Below are 25,605 nucleotides of genomic sequence, written 5' to 3'. Positions count from 1 at the left end.
AGCCTATAGGGTGCCTGTCAGATGTTTTGGACTGCTACTCCCATCAACCCTGGCTGTTGGCCATGCTGGCTGGGGCTGATGGGAGTTGTTGTCCACAATATATAGAAGGTATCACATTGGCTACTCCTGAGTTATGCACATAAAGAGAGAAAGCCACAGCAATTCCTTCATGCGATCACTGCATGTTGGCATTTTTTTTTAAAAGGATTGAACAAAGGCATTCATTTCTGCTTTGGTTCAGACCATTGATATGCGTGAATATGTGTGCATGCCCCGCCCTACTCCAATGGACAATATATTAAGCAGCACTGCCCCCGTGCAATGTCTATTCATATAAATGGAATTTGCTTGGGAGTATAACTTGGTGGGCTTTTTTTGTGCAGAAAGTGCTCAGCCATATCCAACACTGGTTGAGAGAGAAAGAGCGAGGAGGGGACATGAAATAAGGCTTTGTCTCACAGAAAAAATTCTAGTTCACACTAAGACATTGTTCACAATAAGACACTTTTGGCTCACAACCCCTGCTTCTTCAATCTACAAGGAGAGAGAGAGAGAGGCTTTGGGGGAATATTAAACAACACATAAAATGCATATCATGTTTTATTGCTTCTCTGATCGTTCCAGGTTGATTCTCCAATCTCCTTACAAAAAAAGGCCACAATTCCTGTGTTCCCCTGGAAACAATTATCTTTGGCTGAGGAAGAATAATCAAACAACAGTAGATTTCTTTAACTGAAATAAGGGAAAGGAAGGGACAGTAACAGTGGCTGCAGTTTGGAAAACTGGAATCCCAATGGATTGACCACCACAACAAGAGGGGAAGGGTTATCTCCTATCTTATGTTCACTGGCTGACAGCAGAAATCAGAAAAGGCAAAGGGAGGCCCGGGTGCTCGGTCACCACCTCATCGGGTGCGTAAGTAAGTCGGGATGGAGTAGTTGAAGAGCAAGTAATCCATTTTGTATAAATTAAATAACCTCCTTTGGTAAAAGGGGCTGATGTTCTGGAAGAACTTAGCCGTCATGTCGTCGTTGGTCCTGGTGGTCTTGGAGGAGGAGGGGAACTTGACGCCTGCGTCAGCCCCAACCAGTCGCAGGATGTAATTGGAGTCCTTGGCCAACGTCTCGTACTTGCCTACCACGTCGTAGTGGATGATACAGGGGTGGCAGAGGGAGTGCACTCGCTCCCAGTGCTCATTGAAAGGCTCTTCGCGCTGAGTCTGCGGATCCAGCAAGTAGTACACAAACTCCTCGAAGCGCACGTCGTGGCCGTGCTCCAGGGCCTCGTCGCTGGGGTCCTGGCGATGCCGCCGGATTATCTTGGTCCCGTAGCGCTTGTGGAATGCCGTGTTGTAGCTGCGGGTGAACTTGTTGCGGTAGGCAGAGACCAGCCGCTCCAGGGGCTCCCGCACAAAGATGAACTTGAGGTAGTTGCGCAGGCGGTAGTTGATTTCGGGGATGCTGTACTCGGAGAGGGTGTGCAGGTTGGAAGCCACGTGCGCCTCGTTGGCTGGGATTTCCAGCGGGTCCCGGTACTTGCCCTGCCCGGTCAAGACCATCATGACCCGCTTCCAGTTAGTGCAAGCCACCTTGGGGACGTAGCAGTACAGCAGCCCGTGAACATCGTCAACCACCAGGTGGCGCAAGTCGTCAGGAGTGAGGAGGCGCCGCTTGCGCGTGTAACGGTTGCACACCTTGTTCAGCAGGTCCCGCCTGCGCTGGTGCGTCGCCTGCAGGGAGGATTGCTCAAACTGAGGAGACAGAAGGGGGGGGGGTTGAAAAGAGTCACTGTACACTTGGCTGGTAAAGTGCATTTGGCCAGACCCCAACCTATTCTCTGCTCAGGGCCACAAACACCTACATGTCAAGAAGATAAAAGAATTTGGAGGCCTTTCTAAGGCAGTTGTCAGGAAATCACCTGCTACTGGGACAACTTCCCTTCAAAAAAACAACACTGCACCTACCTCTTCACTGGCTGGCAACAGAGTTGGCAAAAGAGTAAGTGGAGGAAGGAGGGACAGTTTATTCCTGCATTGCAGGGCATTGGACTAGATGATCCTCAGGGTTTCTCCCAACTCTACAATTCTAGGGGCGGGGTTCAACAATGGTGGCATTGTGGTCTAAACCACTGAGCCTCTTGGGCTTGCTGATCGGAAGGTCGGTGGTACGAATCCCTGTGACGGGGTGAGCTCCCATTGCTCTGTCCCAGCTTCTACCAACCTAGCAGTGTTCCGCTGCACCAGGAGCGGTTTAGTCATGCTGGCCACATGACCCGGAAAGCTGTCTGTGGACAAATGCCGGCTCCTTCGGCCTGAAAGCGAGATGAGCGCCGCAATCCCATAGTCACCTTTGACTGGACTTAACCATCCAGTGGTCCTTTACCTCTACCTCAATTATGTTGCTGCGATGAAAAAAGGCATTCACATAAGGCATATTTATACCCCAGAGAAGTCTGCAGCCACCAAGAATGTGCAGCACCCTCACCTAACTGCAATTCCCAGAATTATTTGAGTGGTCAACTGGTATAGCCTATATTTTTGAAAGTCTGCATATTCTAACTCATTTTTATAAATCCTCACAGTTGTGCTGTTTTATTTATATGCACTGTAATGTTTTATTGTTATAGATATTTTTACTGTGGTGTGCGTCTAAATACGCTTATAGAAACGCACACTCAAAAGCACATGCTTCTTAACATGCATACATCCTTTTTTTAAAAACAAAAACACCCTGATACAGCTTTGTAATGTAGATGTGCCCGCATGACACGAGGCTCCTTACGACCCCTTCAGAGCTTTTAGCAACCTGAATCACAAAGGGGGGGGGGTCCTTTGTGTGTATTCTCTCCCTGTACATCTGCTTAATTTGTTTTGGTGATAACTAAACGTCACAAGATTTAAAATGCCACCCGGCGCACTTGGAAAGGGGTGATCTAACCTGGCTGTGTGTGTACAAAAGAGTTGCAGGAGGAGGAGGAAGGTGCTGTTAAAGTGTGTCAAGTCATCGCTGTTACGTGCGCAGTCTGAAGGCAAAGGAAAAGGGAGCATCAAAGCATCCTTCATGAAAGGCCTGGCTGAGTGCTCTTGGCAGGGCAAAGTTAACTCTGGGACAGGATGACGTGAGCGGAGACTGCCTTTGGGCTATTCAAACACCCCCTCCCTCCCTGCTCCTTATTGCGGTTCTTTCCTGTGCAAGCCATCTGTTAGGAAGGGGCCAGGTCAGGCCACTCCGAGGTCATGGTGCTGCCCCAGGGCTTGCTACTCCGAACAAGTTCAAGAACTCGATTCTTGACTTGGAGGGTATGCATGTGTGTTCCTCTTGCTTTCTTCTACACTTATGCCCACCAGTGTCTCCCCCCCCCTTTTTTAAGGAAACACAAGGCAACACCAATTTATGGAAGGAGTCCGCCCTGTTTCTCTCCCTCCTATTTCGTTAAAGACAGAAAGCTCTCATTTCGGCACGTGAACTGAAGCTGTGGGTTCAGTTGCATTTATTCCTTCGGTTGCTCCTTCCACCGTCACACAAGTTCTGATGTCGTGCTTTTGAAGATCCCCGTATGCGGAATATTCTCTGGGGGAAGGGGGAAATCAGCTACGCCATCCCACAGAGGGCTTAAAGCTCTGTTCGTGCGGTAGAACTTGGACATTTGTGCAGGGTGCATTCTGCATTTTGTTACACAATTAAGCAGATTCTTTGTCTTGTGCCCAGAAAAGCATTCCTAGCTTTAAGCACGGAGCTTCTACTAAAAAACATACGGCTCTGAAACCAACAATCTGGCCTACACAACACGAAACCTTTTCAAGTAAGGCTCCCACTACGTAGCAACAACATTTTCTTCCTAGGAGGGGCTATGCAACGTGTAGGTAGACCTTTTGCTTCCTTCACATTTGTCTTCTGAGGGTTCCTGACAGCTGTCAGGCACTGTTAGATCACAGCCCAGGAGCCTGCTTACTCAACCTACCATGCCTGCCTCAATTTCTCACTCACCCGTTGGCATCTGCCAGGCCAAATAAGATTTGTTCACTCTCTTCAAAAGGAAGAGGGATAACATAAAAAAACACCCAACCCACTCTCTTAATGCCAGACAGAGAGATGGGTGAAGCAGGCACATCACACCTTATTGTTTTGGCCATCCAGCAAAATTGGATCTGATTGTGGTCACTTCCTAGGTGGGGAGTAAGAGCAATGCTCAGACACAGTGACTTGAAAAGAAAGACAGCAGACTCACAGGGAATAAGACCACCAGTGGCTACTAGTGATGGTGGCTGGGACCAGAGGCAGCATTATTCCCAATACCAGTTTCTGGGAGAGGACTATTTATAATGCTGCTCCTGGTCCTGCTTGAGACCTCCCTGGCTAGCCTCTGCAAGAATCAGGATGCTGAACTAGAGAGAGGCCTTTGGCCTGGTTCAGCAGGGCTCCTATGTTCATAAAGTGATCCAGGATTTGAACTCACATCTACCAGAGCTGGGGCACATTTTAGATAGGAAGCTATGACTATTGACTATGTCGGGGGCCATTTACTCACCCTGTTTCACAAGGGCCAGGCGGCTTTTGTGTAACACAAGGGTTAAAAGTTATAGAACGCTTGCAATGGCTCCTCTTTAAAAAACACAGCTGAGACATTAAGGCAGAAACATTATGACACTGAAAAGCAGTCATTCCGTTTCCTATATGGGTTCACTGGGGAGTCATCGTCGCTGCTGTGGGAGCAGTTATCTGGCTTTCATTTTCTCCAGTTTCCATTAAATTAATTGTCAAAAGGAAGGGAAGAGTAGGTGGTTACGAGGAGAAAATAAAATGTATTCTGGCAAGCTCCATTTCCAACAGCCACAAACAGGGCTGTGTGTATCCTGTGGTATCTGAACTGCAGAGAGTTTTCTACCTTCCTTGTTCCTAGGTTGCCCTTGCCAGGCATCAGTCACCCAGCATAAATCACACTGCTAAATGGAGTCTGTGGCCAAGCAGTCAGGGGCATCGGGTAAGGTGGCAAAACCTTTACCTGGACTGCACCATTTCAAACTGCTGGTGGGGGTTGATGTCCATGAATGATCCTCCAAACATACAAAAAAAATCACCACAAATAGGCAACTGCCTCATTAGTGGGAAAGGTTAAGGATTCTTGCTACCAGCAATTAGGTCTTTAAAAAAAAAAGTGTGTAGGGAATTGTTAAATCATGCATGCCTCCCCCTGCAACCTAAAGTGGTACAATTCAGACATAGGATTGCTTATGTCATCCACTGTTTGTAGGGTATAAACCTATGGGGATAAATCTCTTGCTAGACCAAATCTTTGAGCAACAGCAGAGACAGCTGCGGACCTTTGGGGAAAGCCATTGTGCAGCAGTAGAGCACATGCTTTTAACAGGCAAAAGATGACAGGTTAGATCCCCAGGGGTGACAACTGAGTCTCATCTCTAAGAGAGAAATAACTCCACCTAATTTTCTAGATCTAGATATATTTGCCGGAAGCCTCCCAGAATACTTGCAGCCCAAGAGCCTCAGCTATGCAGCAGAAGCATTCGATGCCACTGATTCTAACTTCTGCAAACTATTTGGAGAGAGGAAAACTCAATATGGTCACAGAGGAGCTAGCCTTTGGGAAGACTTGCTCCTGACTTGCTTGCTGGGTGCTTTGAAAGCAAGGTGGCCAGGGCATGAGAGAAACTTAATCCCCTTTCCAGATACACAAAACCACCAAACTGGCAATTTACCTCCTCTGCCCACCAACTTTCAACAAGGCAGAATAAAATGGGTCAAAAAATTGTGGCCTGGTTGCAAAGTTATCCTATCAAAAAAGAAGAAGAAATGCACATCTCCCTCTGCAGACAGTAACACCGAAGTTGCATCATAGCAGGCCTTGTGTGTTGCCTGGACTTTGACACACAATGAGAACTCCTCAACTCTTGCCGGTTCCCTCCACGCCCTTCCACTTTCCCTTTTCGCGTTCACTCACCTGATCATTGTGGTAAAGAGCCTGAAGTGGACTTCGACCGGACTTTCCATGCCAACTGGACTTCAGAATCCCGTCCTCTGCAGCTGGAAAGGAAAAGGGGAAGTTTTAAAAATCGCCACTAGCAGCTCTGTTTCATGAATGAATGAATGTACACACACACACACACACACACACACACACACAGTGTCAGCCTTTGCCAACCTGGTGACCTCCAGCATGTGCTGGTAGGGGCTGTAGTCCAAACAGCTGGAAGGCACCAAATTGGTTGTAGTATGTGACTGAGATGCTTGGGTGGTAGGCATCTAGGACAAGATTCTGCCTGGGAAATGGTTTTCACGCGTGCTCTGTTATGCCTGGGTCGAGATGAACACCTAAGCCTGACAAACAACAACAACAACAACAACAACAACTCCCCAATGGAGTTGGAATGCCCAATCGGTCTGATAAACAGGTCATCTCGCTTGCTTCACTTCTCACTTTTTCCTCCCACTAAAAATTATTAGAGAGAATAAGATTGGGCTCTCACTTACTAGTTTAATCCCACTCTTCTGTTAGAGACACCTTCAAAGCATCCCTGTGGAACGCCCTCCCTTCAGATGTCAGGGAGATAAAAGAATTACACAACTTTTAGAAAACATCTGAAGGCATCCCTGTTCAGGGAAGTTTTTAATGTCTGACATTTTATTATTTTTTGCTATTTTGCTGGAAGCTGCCCAAAGTGGCTGAGGAAACCAAGCCAGATGGGTGGGGTATAAACAATAAAATTATTATTATTATCATTATTATTATTATTAACAAGGATTGAAGCTATCAACAGACTGAAACATTAAATGGTAAATAAAACAAGAAAGCAGTAATAGCAAAAATACTAGCAGTAGAAAGCAAAATAAAACATGACAAATGGGCACATGCTGTTTGTACTGTGGCACCAGTTCTCTGAAATTCTCTTCCCTTAGAAGTGAAGAAAGACCCAACATTGTGATGTTCTTAGCCTTTATTGCAAACTTTTCTTTTCTCCCAGTCCTTCCCAAATTGGCCTATTTTTATCCCTGCTGTTTTTAATTCTTGTTGGCTTTTATGTCTTAATTCTGCTTCTATGATTTGTATTTTACGTTTTGGGTGTTATTCCATCAGCACAAAGATATCCACTTGTGCAACAGGACTTTGCCCCCTCTGTCCCCTCCCCACCTCCCTTTCCCCCTCCATAAACCTGCTCCAGAGGGTTGGGAGAACCCCTAGAACCGTCCAGGGGAATGGGGGAAAAAGAGAATGTTCCATTTTGCAAGCAGAAATCCTTGCACTGATGACTGAATGTTCACCTAGCACTATATCACATTTGTTGTTGTTGTTGTTTAGTCGTGTCCAACTCTTTGTGACCCCATGGACCAGAGCACGTCACATACCACATACAACCCTATATTTCTGTGCTCTGCTTTTTATCCTGGTTTGTTGTTTAATTCTACTGCATTTCTTATTTTTGCCTTCCATTGTCCAAGACAGGGAAACCAAAATTCTGTGGTTTGCCTTATTTAGTACTTCCCATTTACAGTACCTAAACCCTTCAGTCGTCACTTGCTAAATAATTAGACCCCTGTGGGCACAAGGATAGACCACTTCCCGCTGGGCCAGACTCTCCAGGTAATTACCCAAGAAGCAGTGGCTGTCAGTAACAGTTGCTGGCTTGCTCAACCCAGTGAACCTTCGGCCTGCAGCAAGGGGAAGCCATTGTGGTGCTGGGATGAGGCCTGATCAAACGCATGCCAAGCTGCCACACTCTGGTGAGCTGCTCATGTGTGAGGTTCTGAGCCTGCGTCACTGCCAGTGGCTTACCAATTAAAAAGCAGAAACCTGTCAAGGCAGATTTTAAACATTCATTCATGGCAATGACTAAGAACCCTATTGAGGCAGGGGGCCAGGATTCTGGAAAAAAAAAGTAAGAAGGGCATGCTCATTAGTTTTGCTCCCCATAATAAGAACTTTAAGATATTTGTTATTGTAGTAGGCTCAATGTAAGAACACAGGAAGAACTTGCCAGGTCAGCCCAGTGGCCCATCTAGTCCAACATCCTGTTCTCACAGTGGCCAACCTGCTGGAAGTTTGCAAGCAGGACCTGAGTGCAATAGCAGTCTCCCCACTTGTGATTTTCAGCAACTGGTATTCAGAAGAGTTACTGCCTCTGTCTGTGGAAGCAAAGCATGCCCTTCATTATTGGTAGCAGCCAATAACAGCCTTATCCTTCATGAATTCGCCCCAAAGTCATCCACGGCTTATAGGACGATGCCAAACCCTAGGCCTATGCTCTGTATTCTCATTACTTCTGGGATAACGACAAATCAGCACAGAACAGAACTGACTGGCCCAAACATCTCTTTGTAGAACTGCTGCTCCTGCTGTAGACGTGCCACAGTAGGTGGGTTTCAAGGCGGCATGTTCGAAATAGCAAATCTAGATCTTTTGCGGTGGAAGCATGAATATGAAGAATCAGGATGAGCATGCTAGGGGAAGGGGAGCAAGCTTTTGAACTCCAGGCTGTAAGTCGTAAGTAACAGACCACTAATCTGAATGCTATTGTCCCTGGCTTGAGAAAGCAAGTAAATGCATGTGCATGTTCTTATACTGCTTTGTACTTGGGAAATCAACTCAGCATGCTAAGGGAAGTGGGGGTGGGGGTGGGAGTAAGGCTGGTCACATTCTTACACAGAGAATAACCTGAAAGCTTGGAGTGGTTGTGGAAATCAGCAGGGGAGGGGGAGAATTTAATCATCCATAAAAGTATCACCAGCCCTACCACATGCTTGTCACATGACAAAAGGGGAAGTTACTCAGTTTGGGCAAATGCAGTGCCTATATGCAAGGTTGGCAGTTGCTAAAGGGCAAGTGATCTGATGCAAAAGTGTGGGGAGAAAGCGGCAGGTTACTGAAGAAGTGCGATGTTGCAAGTAACCACAACCCATGCCCACAAAGGTACCGTTACGGGGGTGATAGGAAGAGCTTGTCACGTGAGCTTTGCTAGATATGGGGAACCAAGTGTTAATCTGCATTTCAGTCTTCTCCCTGCCCTGTCCTAGATTGGAAATGTTCAAACCTAATCCAAACTGACTGGATTTTGGTACTGTTAGACCAAGTTCTCTTGCCTGGGAAGAGACAGAACTCAAAGCACAAAGGGAATTTCTAATGTGAGTGCAGCCTTTGCTCCAAGACAATGCATGGAAGACACCCAGCCAGCCATAAAACGTGCACCAAACCACATACCAAAAAAAAGAGAGAGAGGAAGAACTGGCATTGAATTGGACTCAACCCTGGCTTGACAACACCTAGCATGTTAGAAACTTGCTAACTAACCAGCTTTCATACAGATTGTTGTTGTTCAGTTGTTTAGTCGTGTCCGACTCTTCGTGACCCCATGGACCAGAGCACGCCAATCTTTCACTGCCTCCCACAGTTTGGCCAAACTCATGCTAGTCGCTTTGAGAACACTGTCCAACCATCTCATCCTCTGTCGTCCCCTTCTCCTTGTGCCCTCCATCTTTCCCAACATCAGGGTCTTTTCTAGGGAGTCTTCTCTTCTCATGAGGTGGCCAAAGTACTGGAGCCTCAATTTCAGGATTCATACAGATACCTCATGGCAAATGAGAACTGTAGGTATGTGTAACTCAAAAACTAATTTTAAAACTGCCTATACACCTCCTGTGGTGTTAAGACAACTTTGTGTTTTAGGCTTTCCTTCACCAAGTACTGGTAGCAATCTGCTCTGTGCGGTCAAGGGAATATGCCCCCTTCCTGCTGTGTGGGCTTGATCAAGGGATTTCTCAACAGAAGGCAACAGGAGGCTAGCAGTGCTGATCTCCTCAAGCCAAGATAATATTTACAATGTGTACAAGAGCATTTGTGTTGGGAAGAGAGGAGGGGAGCACAGGAGCACACACAACAGATCCATGGAACTGTATTATAAAATCAGCCCAGGAGGCTCACTGCTTAATTTGTTCCCCACGTGGCTTAATGAAGAGTTCTTGAGAACTCAAGAGTTTGCACACTATTTCAGCTGGCCTAATTGAAGACATGGTTCTAATATGGTTTTTGGAACCTCATTTTGGCATCTTTGCAACACCTGAAAACTAAAAGGCAACTGGGCACAGTTAAGACTTTTTTTCTTCCTAAAATAACAGAGAGTCTTGCAATGCCTTAAACACTAACAGTTTTTCATTACGGCATAAGCTTTTGTGGACTTGGGGTCATTTTGTCAGATGCAAGGAGTGCGATCCTCAGTTGTCAGATACACATTGCACATGGATGTATAAATGACCCTTTGGCGCAGTTATTTATCAAGTTGTCAGAAGTCTCTAAATCTCTCCGCCAGGTGGCTAACCTTTGGCCCTGCAGAGGTTGTTGGGAGACCAGCTCCCATCAGCCAAAGCCAGCATAGGCAATGCTGAGGGCATGGATACTATCACTCAGCAGCATCCATAGGGCCACAGGTTAGCTGTGCCTGCTCTGCACTGATCATAAAGCAGAGATGAAAGCTTGCCTTACGAAAACACACTTAAAGAGTGCACTTAAAGAAAGGGGCAAGTAGCCTGAGGGCAGTTACATAATTCTTCATGCAGAGTGCAGCAGGGTGGTATGTGGTGCAGGACTTCCACTATAAAGAGAATCTCAACAGCCAGTTTTGGGGAAACAAAACATGAAGAGTGGGAATGGGATAAATGTTCATAGCCCGCCAAGTACAGGCAAAGTTGGGATTCGAGATATCTTGTTTCGGAGAGTGTGCATATGAGCTATCAAGGGAACCATCAGCGCAGGATATTTACTGATTGTGCTAGTAGCCATGGAATGCCCCACTCAAGCATTGTAGTTATGGACAATACAGTGACCTGAATAGGGAATTGCTTGGCTCTGTGACCCAGTTTTCAAGCCTATCTATCTATCTATCTATCTATCTTCACGTAAGTGCCAAATGCACCCATATATATGGCAGATAAGAGAAATGGAAGCAGCACAATGGGCAGCACATGAGGCTCATTTACTGTTCCTCACCACCACCTCCAGTGGAATAGCCGATAGCTATGATGCCCCTCTCCTCCCTCTGCATGCTGTTCTGGGGCTTCTCAGATTCCCAAGCTAATTTCAAAGAGGGACACTGGGGGGGGGAGTGGAGAGCTCCCTCACACAAGCAGAAGTCCTTGTGCAGGGCTTTGGCTGACGGGCTCACTAGGTGAATCCTGACCTTATCTTATTACAAAATATATACTGAGATGCTTATTCTGTCTCAATGTAAGCTTCTCTAGATGTATTTTAAAGGCTGTTTGGTGTGGGTTTTAATGCCAAGAGCTCTACTGCAGAATTCTAAGAAGTGTGAAATTTAATGAATAACTGCTTCCTAATCTTCACATCAGTCTGGGAGGTGTGGATCAGGTCAGTTTACCTGGAAAGTCAAAAAAGGGAGGGGATTTGTTGAGTAATGGGATAGCTGTGCTCCGGGGGTAGGGCACCTCAGGTCCGGGGTCAAATGCAGCTCTCCAAGCCTCTCTGTCTGGCTCTTGGGACCCTACCCAGGCCACATTTCCCAACCATGCTCCTTACCCCCCCCCTGCTTTGCACCCACCTAGAGTGCTTTTGGCTGGCTGCAACATGTCCCTGAACTCTGATCATGGCTTTTGCTTGTGTGGGTGGAGAATAAAAAGGAGTGCATGAGGTTCTAGACCCCTCTTGGCACCACTAGGCTGGGCTTCAACCAAGGACCAAAACGCTGCCTTTCAGGAGTCAGCAGCCATATATATGCAGGACCCATTCATGCACTTCTGCAATACTCGGCAGAATATGTGGTCTGCTTGGCAAAAGGGGAAGAGAAGGCTATGTAATCTTTATTCTTTTAGAAAAAGGTAGCTGCTAACTTGTTGGTGAAAGAACTTTGAAGCTCTCGCCTAGAAATGGGCAGCAGCCAAGCTTCTTCATTTCATGGGACCTGGCGGTTGTGGTGTTAAAATAAAAGATTACGCCATCTCTTTTGTCTGTATGCTTTTCAAATTTCATGGCTTGGGTCAGAAGTGACGGCAGATTTCACAAACACTTGTGCATCAGTAAGTGCCTTAATATATAATACTTCTGTTTGCTTTATACTCAGCTATTCCCAATATTAAACTACTGCAGCCTATCTCAGTTAGAACTAGGGATTGGGAAACCTGTTAATTTAGGTTTCTCAGTTTTCCAACCTTAAGCTCATTTCCCCACATTTCCACATCAGCATGTGATTAGTATTATTTTAAAAAGCCCTCATGAAAATTCATCAGCATTTGAGTGCTAATTTCTTTTAATATACATGTTTCTGCAAAGTGGTTTTTCCCTTGTAAAATGCATTTTTATGTTATTTTCACTAATATATGCATCTTATGCACACTTTACCCAGTGCCTGCATTCTGGTGCATGTTACTTGGCTGGAGAACTGCAATGCAAAATTCAAGGAAGCGCAAAATTTGAAGAATGGTTGCTTCAGTTTTTGCATTGTTTCAGAAACTGCCAAATAGGTAGGTTCACCTTTAAATGTGAACTGAATCATATTTTCTATTCATAACAGGGAACAGTTTTAGTGAAACTGAAGAACACCTTATAGTCAGAAATATTATTTTCTGAATGTTAGTGTGGTAGAGAAAACAGGAGGCAGCCGTTGTAAAAATTGAATGTCCATTCCGCTCAGTGTAGCCTTTTCAATTTGCAGAATGTGGAAAAAAACCTAAAAACATGATTTAAGCATCACTTATAAAAATGGCCCCAAGGGAGCCAAAAATGGCTCAGCTACATCAGGGCAGCAGTCCAACTGTGAAGGAAGAATTCTCCCTTTGCCAATGCCATTGCAAGTAGCAGCAAAAGGAGGAGGGGAAGAGAAGATCCGCTACAGCCCTGCTTCTAAAGATAAGCCACCACCTCCGAATGGTGGCCGATTCTGATGCACACCACCACACACACACACAAATAGGAGAAATGGCACACAGTTTCAAGGCTGGGAAATTCAGCACAATTTCATTTCATGCTTAAGGTGAGAAGGTTGAATGTGGGAACTTCTGCATGCAGAGCATGTGATCTACCACTGACTTATAGTTGCTCCTGAAGGGCAAGATCTTATTCTAAGTCACCACTAGAAGTCGGGATTACAGCCATCAGCACAGCAGGATTCACCATCACAAAAGCCTTTCCGATACTGCAATGTCTTGGAATGAAACCACCTAACTTTATGATGCATCAGGTGCTGTATGTGACATCCTTCGTATGCAAAGGCCCTTGAAAGGTTTAGCAGAGACACAGCTGAGTAGCTCCAGGAGTGAGTGTGATACAGCCAAACATAGCCAGCCCCTGAAAGCCCCTCAATCCTGTTCTGTTTAAGTCATCTTCTTCCAGATGTCAAACTCTGATCTAAGAAAGGAGCTCTATGTAACAGAATATACTGGTGTGTATTTTTGGAAGAGTCCCCAAACCAGTTCAAAATTCAAACTCTTAGGGCAGAGGTGTTGTTAAGGTCCTAATTCCCAGGTTATAACGAACCACAAAGGTCATCTATAGTTCTGTCAGAACAGGAAATCCACCGCTACAACACCCCTGATTAAGTCTTTAAATTTCTAGGAGTATGCTAACATGAGCATTACGAAACGAATCTAATGCGTGAAATGCCCCCGCCATCATCTCTGCAATCTGCAACGTGGCCCTAGGCAGAATCTCCTCTGTTCCAAATACCCAACATGCATTAGGAAGTGCAGCAACACAATTAACTAATACTTAATAACCCTGGTTGATCCAACTGCATTAAGGCTTTTCCATGTATGAAGAATGACTTCGTGGAGTTCACCACCACTGCCATCAATCTTGCCTGCAGGGCTGAGGAAAACGAAAATACCACTCCAAATTGGAAGTAATATTCTACTAAACAGTGATGCTATTATTCTCCAGCAGTTTGATGGCAATAATAGCTTTAAAGCCAGCGCCCTGTAATGACTTGCCAGCTGGTTCCCATCACTCTTTTTCAGAAACAGAAAGGAAATCAATCTGAAGCTAAGCCTGTTTGGTTTATTATACTAATTGAGTGGGCAGAGGATAAAGAGAGAATGTTCCTCGGAACCTTTTGAGAACATACTTAGAGAACAGCCCTGCTGCTTTTGAAGATCAGAAATCAGATATTTATCCAATGCTGACCTGGAAACGATCCCAATGGTGACCTTTGGCATTTCCATTGGAAATTATGGCAAGTGCATCCCTGCAGTTTCAAAAGCTGGCTTTCAAACTCTTTGCTTTTCCTGGATCAATTTGTACCCCCTAGAACCTAAAATCATTTCTGAAATTTGGTGCCAAAAGGGCAAGATTTTGACACTCATGTATTTGTTCATTGTTTACCTTGTCTTTTTATAATCTAATAGCCCCATGAAGAAGAAAAGTATCTACAAATCAAACAATGGACCTTTTTTTGAGGGCCACACTATTTAGTAGGCAACAGTACCCAGTTAATTTGCATTGACTCTCCCTCCATGTATATCTCTTATAATTAGTCTCCAACTTTGTTAAAACTTCCCAGTTCCTGCTTGATTCTGGATCCTACTTACTAAGGAACCTGTGCATTTCACCCAAGGATGGAGACAGATGGGGATTTTTTTTATTTCAAAAATTGGGGTCTGTGTGAACCATTGTAAGCTTCTTGGAGCCAGAAACCCTTGAGGCAGCCCTAGATGCAACTTGAAACCTTCTTAGAATCTAGTACAGCCTAATCTATGCAAGTCTGCTGCTCCCTCCCATATTCCATCATAAAACTGTGACTATATGCAGGCAACATAGCTTCAATGCCAGCCAATTGTTTTCTATCCCACACCCTGCTTTAACAACAAGCTCTGGAGAAATGAAAAGACTACCCCCCCCCCATTTTGTGACATTTTAGTTGGTCTTAATAAATATATTCCTTCACTATGGATTGACTTACAGTCTGTGTGTGTGTGTGTGTGTGTTATGCACAACCCACAGTGAGGCAATGCAATACAATCATAATAAAAACCATTAAGAATCCCTATGACATCAACAAAATTAGCACATGGAAATTGCATATAACCCTGGTTCACAACCTTCTAGGAATCGAAGTGTTCCTGTTCCTCTCTGGAACCTTTGAACTGACTGAGCTGGGCAGGCCACATGTGTGTGAGAGAGTCCCACAAAGGTGCCTCTAGTCCACTTAACATTTACTGGATTTTAAACTGAATTGAAGGGAGATGAGTGTCTGTCTGTCTGTCTGGAACATACCTAGTTTCCACTGTACAAAGGCAAGAGTCAGTTTCTAACAGTTTCTAGGTGCTACTGGAAAGAATTTTCTATTTTGTTTCACAGAGAAGGCAGAAGCAATTACAGGAACAGTATGAGACATGAGCTGTATTTTTAACCTGTTGTGTGTAAAGTACTTTTTCCATTTAAAGGCTTCCATTTTGTCCTACTTCCAGTTTACTACACAAGCACCTAACAGATAGAAGCTAACAGCTGGATGAGCCTCAGCTCTTTATACGAAAAAAGTACCCCTGTCCATTGGGCTACTTGTGATCTTTGCTAAAACAAGCAATTCTTTTTTTTTTTTTACTAAGGCAACCCAAGATTCCGGGGGGGGGTGCTGTATACCAAGGCCTTTATTCATCAATTTAATTGCAAATTGCTTAACTTAACCTTTTCCTACTTGTGGTCAGAAAGGATGACAAGTTATGAATGGCACTGAGGCTCCCAACATCTGGAATTCCTATTCAAACCCCTGACCTCTTCCTATACTCCCAAGATTTTGCCAGACATCACCCAAATCTGTATTCACAGCCTCAAGAGCAAAAACCTAATTTTCTTAAAACAAGAACAACAAGAACAACAACCACCACCACGACATTTTCCAGAACACTGCATTTTGCCCCAAAACCAGTTTAGCATGTCAAGAACTGGAAAAGCACACACACAGCCTTGCACATCTGGAACCTGATGCCAAAACGTGTCAGGTTTCCTCACAGCTTCAGAGTAGGGCATTGGCTGGACTCCCATTTCTGCCCACTAACCCCCAATTTGTGAGGTGGAAACTGCTGCTGTTCATCTTCCTTCTAAAGCAGGCATGTAGGAGGAGACAAAGGGAAAAGGGCCAAGGGCACTGAACAATGTGGCTCTAACATGCCTGAACCTGTGGTTTGGCAAAAGGACGTGAACATGCCATAAAACACTACTGTCTGGAACACAGCCACAAACACTCAAAGAGGGAAATGCTCATATAAGCATCTAATCACAAGTGCTGAGTAATCCCGAGAACCGTCCATTGCTGCGGGCGCCACAAAGACCTTTTTAAACACAGTCTCTGTAATGAGAGAAATATTCACTACAGTGGTGCCTCGCAAGACGAAATTAATTCGTTCCACAAGTCTTTTCGTCTTGCGGAAATTTCGTCTTGCGAAGCACGGTTTCCCATAGGAATGCATTGAAACTTAATTAATGCGTTCCTATGGGAAAAAACCAGTCGGGGCCGGGTGTGGGGAAAGCGAGCGGGGAGAGAGGTTACTTACAGTACTGTAGTGAGCGGCGGTGGCGGGAGGAAGCCGGGTGTGGGGAGGGCGATGGGGAGCGCGGGGAAGGCGAGCAGGAGGAAGCCAGGTGTCGGGACTGCGATGGGGCAGCGCGCGGAGGGCGAGCAGGAGGATCCAGGCGTGGGGAGGGTGATGGGGAGCGCGGGGAAGGCAAGCAGGAGGAAGCCGGGTGTCAGGTGTGCGATGGGGCAGCGCGCGGAGGGCGAGCAGGAGGAAGCCAGGTGTCGGGACTGCGATGGGGCAGCGCGCGGAGGGCGAGCAGGAGGAAGCCAGGTGTCGGGACTGCGATGGGGCAGCGCGTGGAGGGCGAGCAGGAGGATCCATGCGTGGGGAGGGCGATGGGGAGCGCGGGGAAGGCAAGCAGGAGGAAGCCAGGTGTCGGGACTGCGATGGGGCAGCGCGCGGAGGGCGAGCAGGAGGATCCAGGGGTGGGGAGGGTGATGGGGAGCGCGGGGAAGGCAAGCAGGAGGAAGCCGGGTGTCAGGGGTGCGATGGGGCAGCGCGCGGAGGGCGAGCAGGAGGAAGCCAGGTGTCGGGACTGCGATGGGGCAGCGCGCGGAGGGCGAGCAGGAGGATCCATGCGTGGGGAGGGCGATGGGGAGCGTGGGGAAGGCGAGCAGGAGGAAGCCAGGTGTCGGGACTGCGATGGGGCAGCGCGCGGAGGGCGAGCAGGAGGATCCAGGCGTGGGGAGGGCGATGGGGAGCGCGGGGAAGGCGAGCAGGAGGAAGCCAGGTGTCGGGACTGCGATGGGGCAGCGCGCGGAGGGCGAGCAGGAGGAAGCCGCGTGTAGGGAGTTCGATCGGGGAGCGGGGAGGGCGATCGTTAGTGAGCGGCAAGCAGGGAGGGCCAGCGCAAGCGGGAGGGTTCTTCTTACAGTGGTACCGCGCAAGACGAATGCCTCGTCTTGCGAAGCACGACCATAGAGAAATTCGTCTTGCGGGTCAACCAAAAAAATCGCAAAACCCTTTCGTCTTGCGAGTTTTTCGTTGTGCGAGGCATTCGTCTTGCGGGGTACCACTGTACCTACAACCTTACTATTAATCAGAATGAGGCTGCACTCCTGAAGGGTGCCATTAATTGACTGGGAGACATTTAGAATGATATCCCCTCCAGAAGAGGATTCAGGAACACGTTACGTGTTTGCTGTAGTTCCCTCTTGGCGTTAGATCTGCGTACTGATCAGACACGCACCAAATGATGAATCCAACTGGCTGGGAAGTGAAGGGACAGCGCTCCAGATTTCAAGGCAGCCGGCGGTGACATCATGCAGGCAGCAGCCAACAGGGTTTCCCTGTACAGCAATGATTAGGAACAGATCCCAAAATGCAAAGCTCACAACCCTGGACGTAAACCACTGGCTGGGTGTATGACAAACTTGGAATCCAGGGCACAACGCAAGACGGCAGGAATGTTTGCTCTCCCATTGAAATCAATTGTGAGATTTAAAGGTCCTTAGCCACGACTGGATCGTGTCCTTGGAAAAGACACAGAAGGGGAGTGTACTTGCATATGTAGTCTGTAGAGCATGCTACTGCCCCATCAGTTACTGTATTCAGCCACCCCCTTCACTTCCTGTTGCATATGCCCAAGATATAAAAAGAGGGGGAAATGAAAGAGTTTTTTAAAGCCAGAAATTATAGCTTTGGGCAACAATTACAGCCACTGGTCTTCCTGGAAGTAGAAATTCTAAAAAGTGATCCAGAAGATCTTAAAAAGAAGAAGCCAGTCTTTGTTGCTTTTTGGAAGAGTATTGATTTGAAGGGGATAACTGCATTTAGATCCTGTTTACCTTTCCTCCTTGGTTAAAGCTAACATTTTAAATGTTCGTCAATGACCACAAATGGGGAAAATGGGAAACGCACAAGAGCAGCATGCCTTTCTCTACTGGATTCCTGCAGATCTGAGAAACATCTGTCAAAACTGAAACTGGTTGTTGTTGTCCTTTTTCTAGGCCATAATAAACATATATCGCCCAATGCTCTCCAGGGCAGTCCAAAATTAAGAGTATTTTCACCTGTAATGCTAACATGCATACAGCTTTTATCCTGCTCTCACTAATAGGGCCATATGTAATACTGTTAACAAAGAGCAGAGAAGGACCTAAAGTCTAGACTTTTTTTCCACATGGGGCATTTTCTTGTCACATTGGTTGAAGAGTTGCTTCCCCAAACTATGGTGCTCCCAAACATCATCTTTTTTACCACAATAAAAGTAAGGAAGCTCAGAAAACCAATATTTTGGTCAACAGACCCATCTCCTTGCCCTCACCCACTCAACTGCTGCCCCTGTAGGAGCTATACTAGATCAACATGCCGTATGTGACGCACACCACAGAGGGTATGGGAAATGAAGTACAGTGGTACCTCGACTTACGAATTACTCGACATACAAATTTTTCGACTTATGAATGAAAAAAGTGCCCGCACGCCTACAAATTTTTCGACATCCGAATGACATCCGTTGGCGGTTTTAGATGGGGTTTACTCCACTTACGAATTTTAGATGCGGTTTACTCGACTTACGAATTTTTCGTTTCCAATGCATTCCTATGGGGAAATCGCTTTTTTCTACTTACGAATTTTTTGACCTACGAATGTGCATTCGGAATGGATTAAATTCGTAAGTTGATGTACCACTGTAGAAAGACAAAGCTAAAAAAAGAGAAAGTATTAGCTTGAACATCTTTTTTTGTCTTAAAGGCTTTCTCAGGAGATGCAAGGAAGGAGAAGCCAGCCTTCACAACACTTTCTCACTGTCACCATTCCTTAGTCTACATATTATGGACTACCACATTCATGCTTTTCTCATTTAAATATAAGCTTCTCCAAAAATAAATATTGCTTGGTGGCAGGGAAGCAATTTAGGCTACAATCCTAATGTTGTTTACTACTGGATTTGACAGGACTTACTTCCGAGTAGACATGGTTAGATTGTGCTGTTAGACAGAAAATGTTGGTGGGTGCATTCAAAATTCACAAAACAATTCTGTAAAACTGTCACACTCAAGTTGCCTATCCCTTTCCTAAAATCAGTAGTGGGAAACTTCAGCCAAGGGCCTAAATAGACCCAGCAAGGGTTATAATTTGGCCCACAAGGCTGTTTTTACACAAGCCACGGCCCCCATGCCTGATGTCACATATATACAGAAAAGGCCCACTTCAGTGTTGTCCCTAGGTGGCAATCCACTAACCGTGGAGGGCCTCCTCGAATGATCATAAAGATCAAATGGGTTTGTACAGGCGAAGTCTGTCCACCAACTTTGGCCAACACACTCTTGATGCCTTTGGTTGTGTGCTACACTGCCCAGGTGTGGAATGCAATGTGATAAGCTTTTCACTCTCAAATCTACAATTGATGCACCCCTGTAAAACTGACGATTGGATCTGTTCTGTTCTCCACGCTTCGACCCCCTTCCCCAAACCAAGCTGTTCCAAGAAATCTTTTTCTGAATGGAGGAAATCCAGCCCCTCCTGTGCCAGCCAGGCCCTGACCTACATTGCCCTTGAATAGCACCTTTATTCCTAAGCACTAGGGTTCCCTTCCTCTAGATGCATCTCCGTCTCCTGACTAAGGCGGTTTCCTTTGCCAAGTGAGACCTGCATGCTTGTGGTCTGACAAAGCAGCACACAACAGGCAGGAGTCTGTTCCGAGTGGCTTGGACAACCTACCAAGCATGCATACAGACATAACACGTTGCCTGTGCAACGCAACAGGAGGCTGTTGACTGGCAAAGTCCTGTGTCTGGCACAGCTGCCTCAGAAGGCTTCTTGAGGGGAACTGGCAAAGGGTGGCAGTGGAGTACTAGGCCAGAATGACATTTTCTAGTGTCACTGAGGGAGAAAGCAGAGTCTTAAAACTAGGGTAAAGAAAACAAAAAAACCTGAAACATCCCAAGAGTTTTGGGGATTTCAGGTTTCTGGCTGAATGGACATGGAGCCAACTCTCCCACACACCCCAAGCTGATGTTCACTGGACCTGGAAGCAGCACTTTGTGGCTCAAGCCCCCAGGAAACCATTTTCCACGGAACCGGGAACCTGGGATACTGTTCCTGAAGTGTTATAGGGCCTAATCAGACCTTCTTGCTGCCAGGGAAGTTTGGGAGGAAATGAAAGTGGGCAAGTAGGAGTGGCAATCAGAGGGTAGAAGAAAGGAAAGACCCAAGATCTAGTAATGTCCCCTAGCTGGGTGAGGAACTATGGCAGGGAAATCTCTAGGCCATGACATGTTTGTGATCAGGGCAGTCATGTGACCTACACTACATGTCAAAACAAAATAAAAAAATTCCTTCCTTCCTGAAGAAGTGTGCATGCACATGAAAGCTCATACCAAGAACAAACTCAGTTGGTCTCTAAGGTGCTACTGGAAGGAATTTTTGTATTTTTTATTTTGTTTTGACTATGGCAGACCCACACGGCTACCTACTTGTAACTACACTACATGTGACAGTCCTGTGTTTGATTGGCTGTCCAGTCCAAGTCTGGTTAAAGCTAAAGAATCATAAGAAGCGAGAGCAGGAGCTCCGAAGCTGCCTGTCAACTGTTAGCAGCACCTGGTCAGCAGACTGAGCAAGCACACAGGTTTCCTGGTGACTGCCCCACCATAATGAGATGTGTTGTATTTCTACTTGAATTATAGCAATCATGTCTAAATTTGCATATATATCAGTGATGGACTTTGCTAATATGTGCCCTGAGCGATGACTAAATTTCTCACCCGCTCCTAAACATTTCTTATTTCCACAATTCCTCCTCCTCTTCCTCCTTTCTTCTTCTTCTTCTTCTTCATCATCATTGTGCCCCCTCGGCTCAGTACCCTATGCAGGACAATTGTCCACATTGCCCTAAATCCGGTACTGCATCTCTCTCTCTCTCTCTCTCTCTCTCTCTCTCTCTCTCTCTTTATATATATATATATATATATATAACACACACACACACACACACAGAGTCCCATTGTTATGAAATTGAAAGTTTATATGCTGTGATCTGCCCCAAAAGCTGAATTTACACTGAAGGGCAAGAAATAAATGCTCAGTTAAATACTTGCATAAATATAAAATAAAAACATAAATGTCGGAACAGCTGCCGCTCCATGTCTACCTGAGGCCGTCTCGCCATTCTGTCAAGATTTAATGTTTGGCCTTGAGGAATGCCAATGTTTGTGAAGCCGAGCTTGGCATTCAAAGTAGAGCAGCTCCATCAGTCATTCCACTGTTTGTCCTCAGCATCAGAAGAAAAAGAAACCCTAAGAAGAATCACTCACTTCTCCCTTCCACTCCTCTGTTCTTTCTTTCCCCTCAAATATGTTTCCTTAAGTATGTTTTCCATGCACTCAGCTCTTTCAAATCAATTCCCCTTACCTTCTTTCAAACCCGTATCTATCTACCCACTACTAAGGAGGGTTTTTACCAGAAGTTCTAGAAGGTTCCTCCCCACCTTCCATCTGCCCCCACCCTCCCTTCCACCACCTGTGAAGTGACTGCCACAACCAGAGTTCTATTGGAAGTTCATAAAGGTAGGAATGGGCCAATGATTCTAAGTGAGTAAATATAATGTGAATTTTAAGGAACTAGTGTGCCATCTTAAATGGGAAACAGCCCAACCACGCAACAGAATACTATCTTTAGAACTGTACAGGAAAGTGAAATGAGGACAGACTTTTAACAGGAGCTGGGAGAAACAGAAGACTGCACCGAAGACTTATCGTGGACAAGCTCAAAAGCCACAAATGGCATTCTTATTTTAGTAATGCAAGTGGAAAATGTGATTAGCTGGAAATGTGGCAAGCACTCCAGCTGGTTCTTCAAAGTAGCTGGGATGGCAAAGACTCTATTTTCCAGTATTCCTAGCTCAAATCATTGGGAAACCATTATATTAGCACTAAAAAGGGGACATGTATAAACTATATGAAATGTTGAGCTCTTCTTATTCGCCTTATGACAAGGAGGGAGAACCTGTGGATGATCAAGGTTCTGGAAACCAAGCCTTATGAGGAATGGTTGAGGGATTTAGGTATGTTTAGCCAGGAAAAGAGGAGACTGAGAGGAGATAGGAGATCTTCCAATATCTGAAGGGCTGTCACATCACATGGAAGATGGAGTAAGCTTGTTTTCTCCTGCTCCAGAGAGTAGGACAACAAGCAATGTCTTCAAGTTACAAAAATGGAGATTCCAACTACATCTTATGAAGTACTTTCTGATGGAAAGAGCCATTTGACAGTACAATGGACTCCCTCAGAAGATGCTGGACTCTCCTTCCATGGAGGTTTTTAAGCTGAAGTTGGATGGCCATCTGTCATGGATGCTTTAGATGAAATTGCTTCATTACAGAGAGTTGGGCCTTGGTCTCTCTTCCAACTCTACAATTCTATGATTCTATGAAGGGCCACAGGTTTCCAATTTCCCCACTGGCAGTTTCTCTCAGTGCCACGGATCCAGCAAAATCCCTCATTGTGAAAGAAACGTATTTCATTGTATTTTTCTCATGCAGCACTGTTTCCATTCCACTGCAGTTCATCTTCCACCCAAAACTACATTATGTGTCTCACTGTCCAATGTGGCAAAATTTTGTAACTGATGTCATTATGTTGTCCTTACATTTATTCCACCCCATTCTTTTCAAAGCAAGGGAAACATTGTGCCCAAAAATAATAATGGGGGGGGGGGTGAGCACACAATGTAATCTTTGTGGACTGAAAACAACAGTGGCAGCAAACACCAATTTTATTTGCTGGGTTGATTTCTGTTACGGAAACACAATGAGTAAGCAAACACTGGCAATTTATGCTCCCCTCACAGTTCTCCAGCATTCCTAGATAAGAGCCCGAAATGGGCAGAGCAGCCAGGCTTCAGCTGAGTAAACTATGGAGATTGTGGCAGTCTGCATATTGGCTCAGGAGAACACTGGCTGGCTGTGTTGCAATTCGGCATGTTAAAGGATTGCTTTCCTGACTCAGAAGAAAAAAGTTGCAGGGGGATGTGTTGATGTAAAGTTTCACTTACCAGAGAAACCAGATATCTCCAGGAAATAATGAAGTGAAACAACTGTGGTTCACTTTCTGCCTCTGCCTTCACGCTTTCCCTAACACCCAAGTTAGGGCTCCCAACAGCTGCAAACTTCCCTTTTTTGTTATTTTTTTAAAACAAAAGATAGATACTTCCATGATGTGATACCAATTATAAGGACCCTTCCATTCCTGTCTCCCCAGGCTCACCCACACAATACTGCCCAATCCTCATCTCAGATTGGCTGTTTCAACCAGGTCCTTCACAAATAAGCCCAGCACAGGTTGAATTAAATTATGCAGCAGCCAGCCGGTTTTCCTGTCTCAGAAACAATTCAGTAAGTTGTGGGTGAATAGTTCACAAATAAAACTGTCCACTATCTAGAATGTCAGGTGAAAATCTGGTTGTCTGAATGGGCCACCAGAGATCTAGCACAATATTATACCATATCATTTCATACCTGGGTTAATTTCAGTCTGGTAAGTGCCTCAAAAGCTAAGTGAAGGACCACTCAATGCTATTCATCATCACTGAGCATGAAATCCTTCTGGACAGGCAGCTGGGACTGATGGCACACTGAGTTGCCATGAATCTACTCCTGCTCTAAGGGCAAATTCCAGAAGATAGTTATGGGGAACTGCTGTTCAACCCCTCATCACAGGATCCTATCTAGTCCCCATTCTATTTCATATCTGCATGAAAACTGCTGGATGAAGTTGCCTAGAGAGCTGGGCTGCCATCAACAATGTTTCTTATTGTTATTTATATTAAACATTTATATCCAGCTCTTCTCCTCCAAAAAGGGGTTGCTCAAAGCAACTAATAAAATATAAAAACACCAGAAATCCATCGTCTGGGGAGGAAGGGAGAGAACAAACAAGCAACAGACCAAAAAGCAGTATCACAGAACAAGAAAACAAGGAGCCAAAACACAAACACACACACCAATTGACCAAGAAGTCAAATTAAGTAACAAGAGAATCAAAAGCTTTTAAAAAAACGAAATGCCTTCAACCATTGAAGAGGAAGATACCCTTGCAGCCTAACCTCTTGGAGTAGGGAGTTCCAGGGACAGGGCGCCACCACAGAGAAAGTCCTCTCTCACGCATGGCCACCAATAGCACCTCAGAACCTCTGGTTACACTTCATAGGAGGAAAAGTGCCGAGTTAGTGTCTGACGTCCATGATGGACTTGAGGAAGGTTGATAAACTGAGGCTGTATCCTGACAAGATGGAGGTATCGCTGGTGAGAGTGGAGGAGGGGTTGCACTCCACCTCAAGAACCAGCATCACATTTTGTTTGGTGAGGATGCTGACGGACCCAGTGTTGTTACAGGAGGTGTCAGGCCTCCAGGTTACAGAGCAGCCTCCACCATTCGAGATTGGTGTGCCAGCTCAAGGGTGTAGCTTGGCCACAGTTATCCATGTACTGGTAACCTCCGCCAGACAAGAGACCTTTCCTCAAGTGTCTTTAGCTGGAGCTAAAGGCGAGTGGCAACTGTGGAGAGGGTGGCCCATTTATGGGGTGCTCTTCCAACAGACACCCACAGGGCACCTACCCTTTCATCTTTCCAGCAGGTTTTTAAACCCAGCTAAGCGGTTTTAATTAGCACATTGTAACGATGTGGTGTCTTGTTCCGCTGCTCTTTTTACCAGTGTTGTCATACAATGAATTTATTCCTTTGTTTTAATTTATTTGAGTGGGCTTTAATGGGAGTATTTCTCCCCTGAAGATGCAGAATACTAATAAAAAAACAACAGGCAGAATTAATTCACCACAGAGCCCATTTACACATTCAGCTGTCAGTCATCCAGCCCTCAGTAATCAAGCAATACCCCTGAACATGCAAGCGATTAGAAATCACAGGAGGGATTCAGCTAAATTTTACTCAGAACACTCACTGAAATTGAAAAACCTAGCTTTTAACTTCAATGGGTCTACTCTGTGTAAAACTCAGTTGACTATCACCCCATATTAAGAAGTGCAAAGCAGCTGAGGGAGGAGGCTCAAATGCCAACCAGGGTTTCTGAAGTGAAAGATGCCACTACATATATCAAATCCTGGTTTCATTTGCCAACT

The 25,605-nt window shown here is 45.6% G+C and overlaps 1 protein-coding gene across 1 annotated transcript in view; it reads right to left on the bottom strand.

Annotated features, from left to right (window-relative positions):
• Positions 1 to 207: 207 nt before the first annotated feature.
• Positions 208 to 25,605, bottom strand: part of CHST13 (carbohydrate sulfotransferase 13) — a 47,657-nt gene continuing 22,259 nt past the window's right edge. Inside the window, exons 2-3 of the mRNA XM_033141072.1 lie at positions 5,956 to 6,038; positions 208 to 1,750 (exon numbers count right to left, since the gene is read on the bottom strand). Coding sequence (XP_032996963.1) covers positions 905 to 1,750; positions 5,956 to 6,038 — 929 coding nt within the window. The 3' untranslated portion in view covers positions 208 to 904. The remainder of the gene's footprint in view (positions 1,751 to 5,955; positions 6,039 to 25,605) is intronic.

This window comes from Lacerta agilis, chromosome 2 (assembly GCF_009819535.1).
Source record: "Lacerta agilis isolate rLacAgi1 chromosome 2, rLacAgi1.pri, whole genome shotgun sequence".
NCBI lineage: Eukaryota > Metazoa > Chordata > Lepidosauria > Squamata > Lacertidae > Lacerta > Lacerta agilis.
The sequence above is the reverse complement of the archived record's forward strand: the minus strand, read 5'-3'. Positions and strand labels throughout refer to the sequence as shown.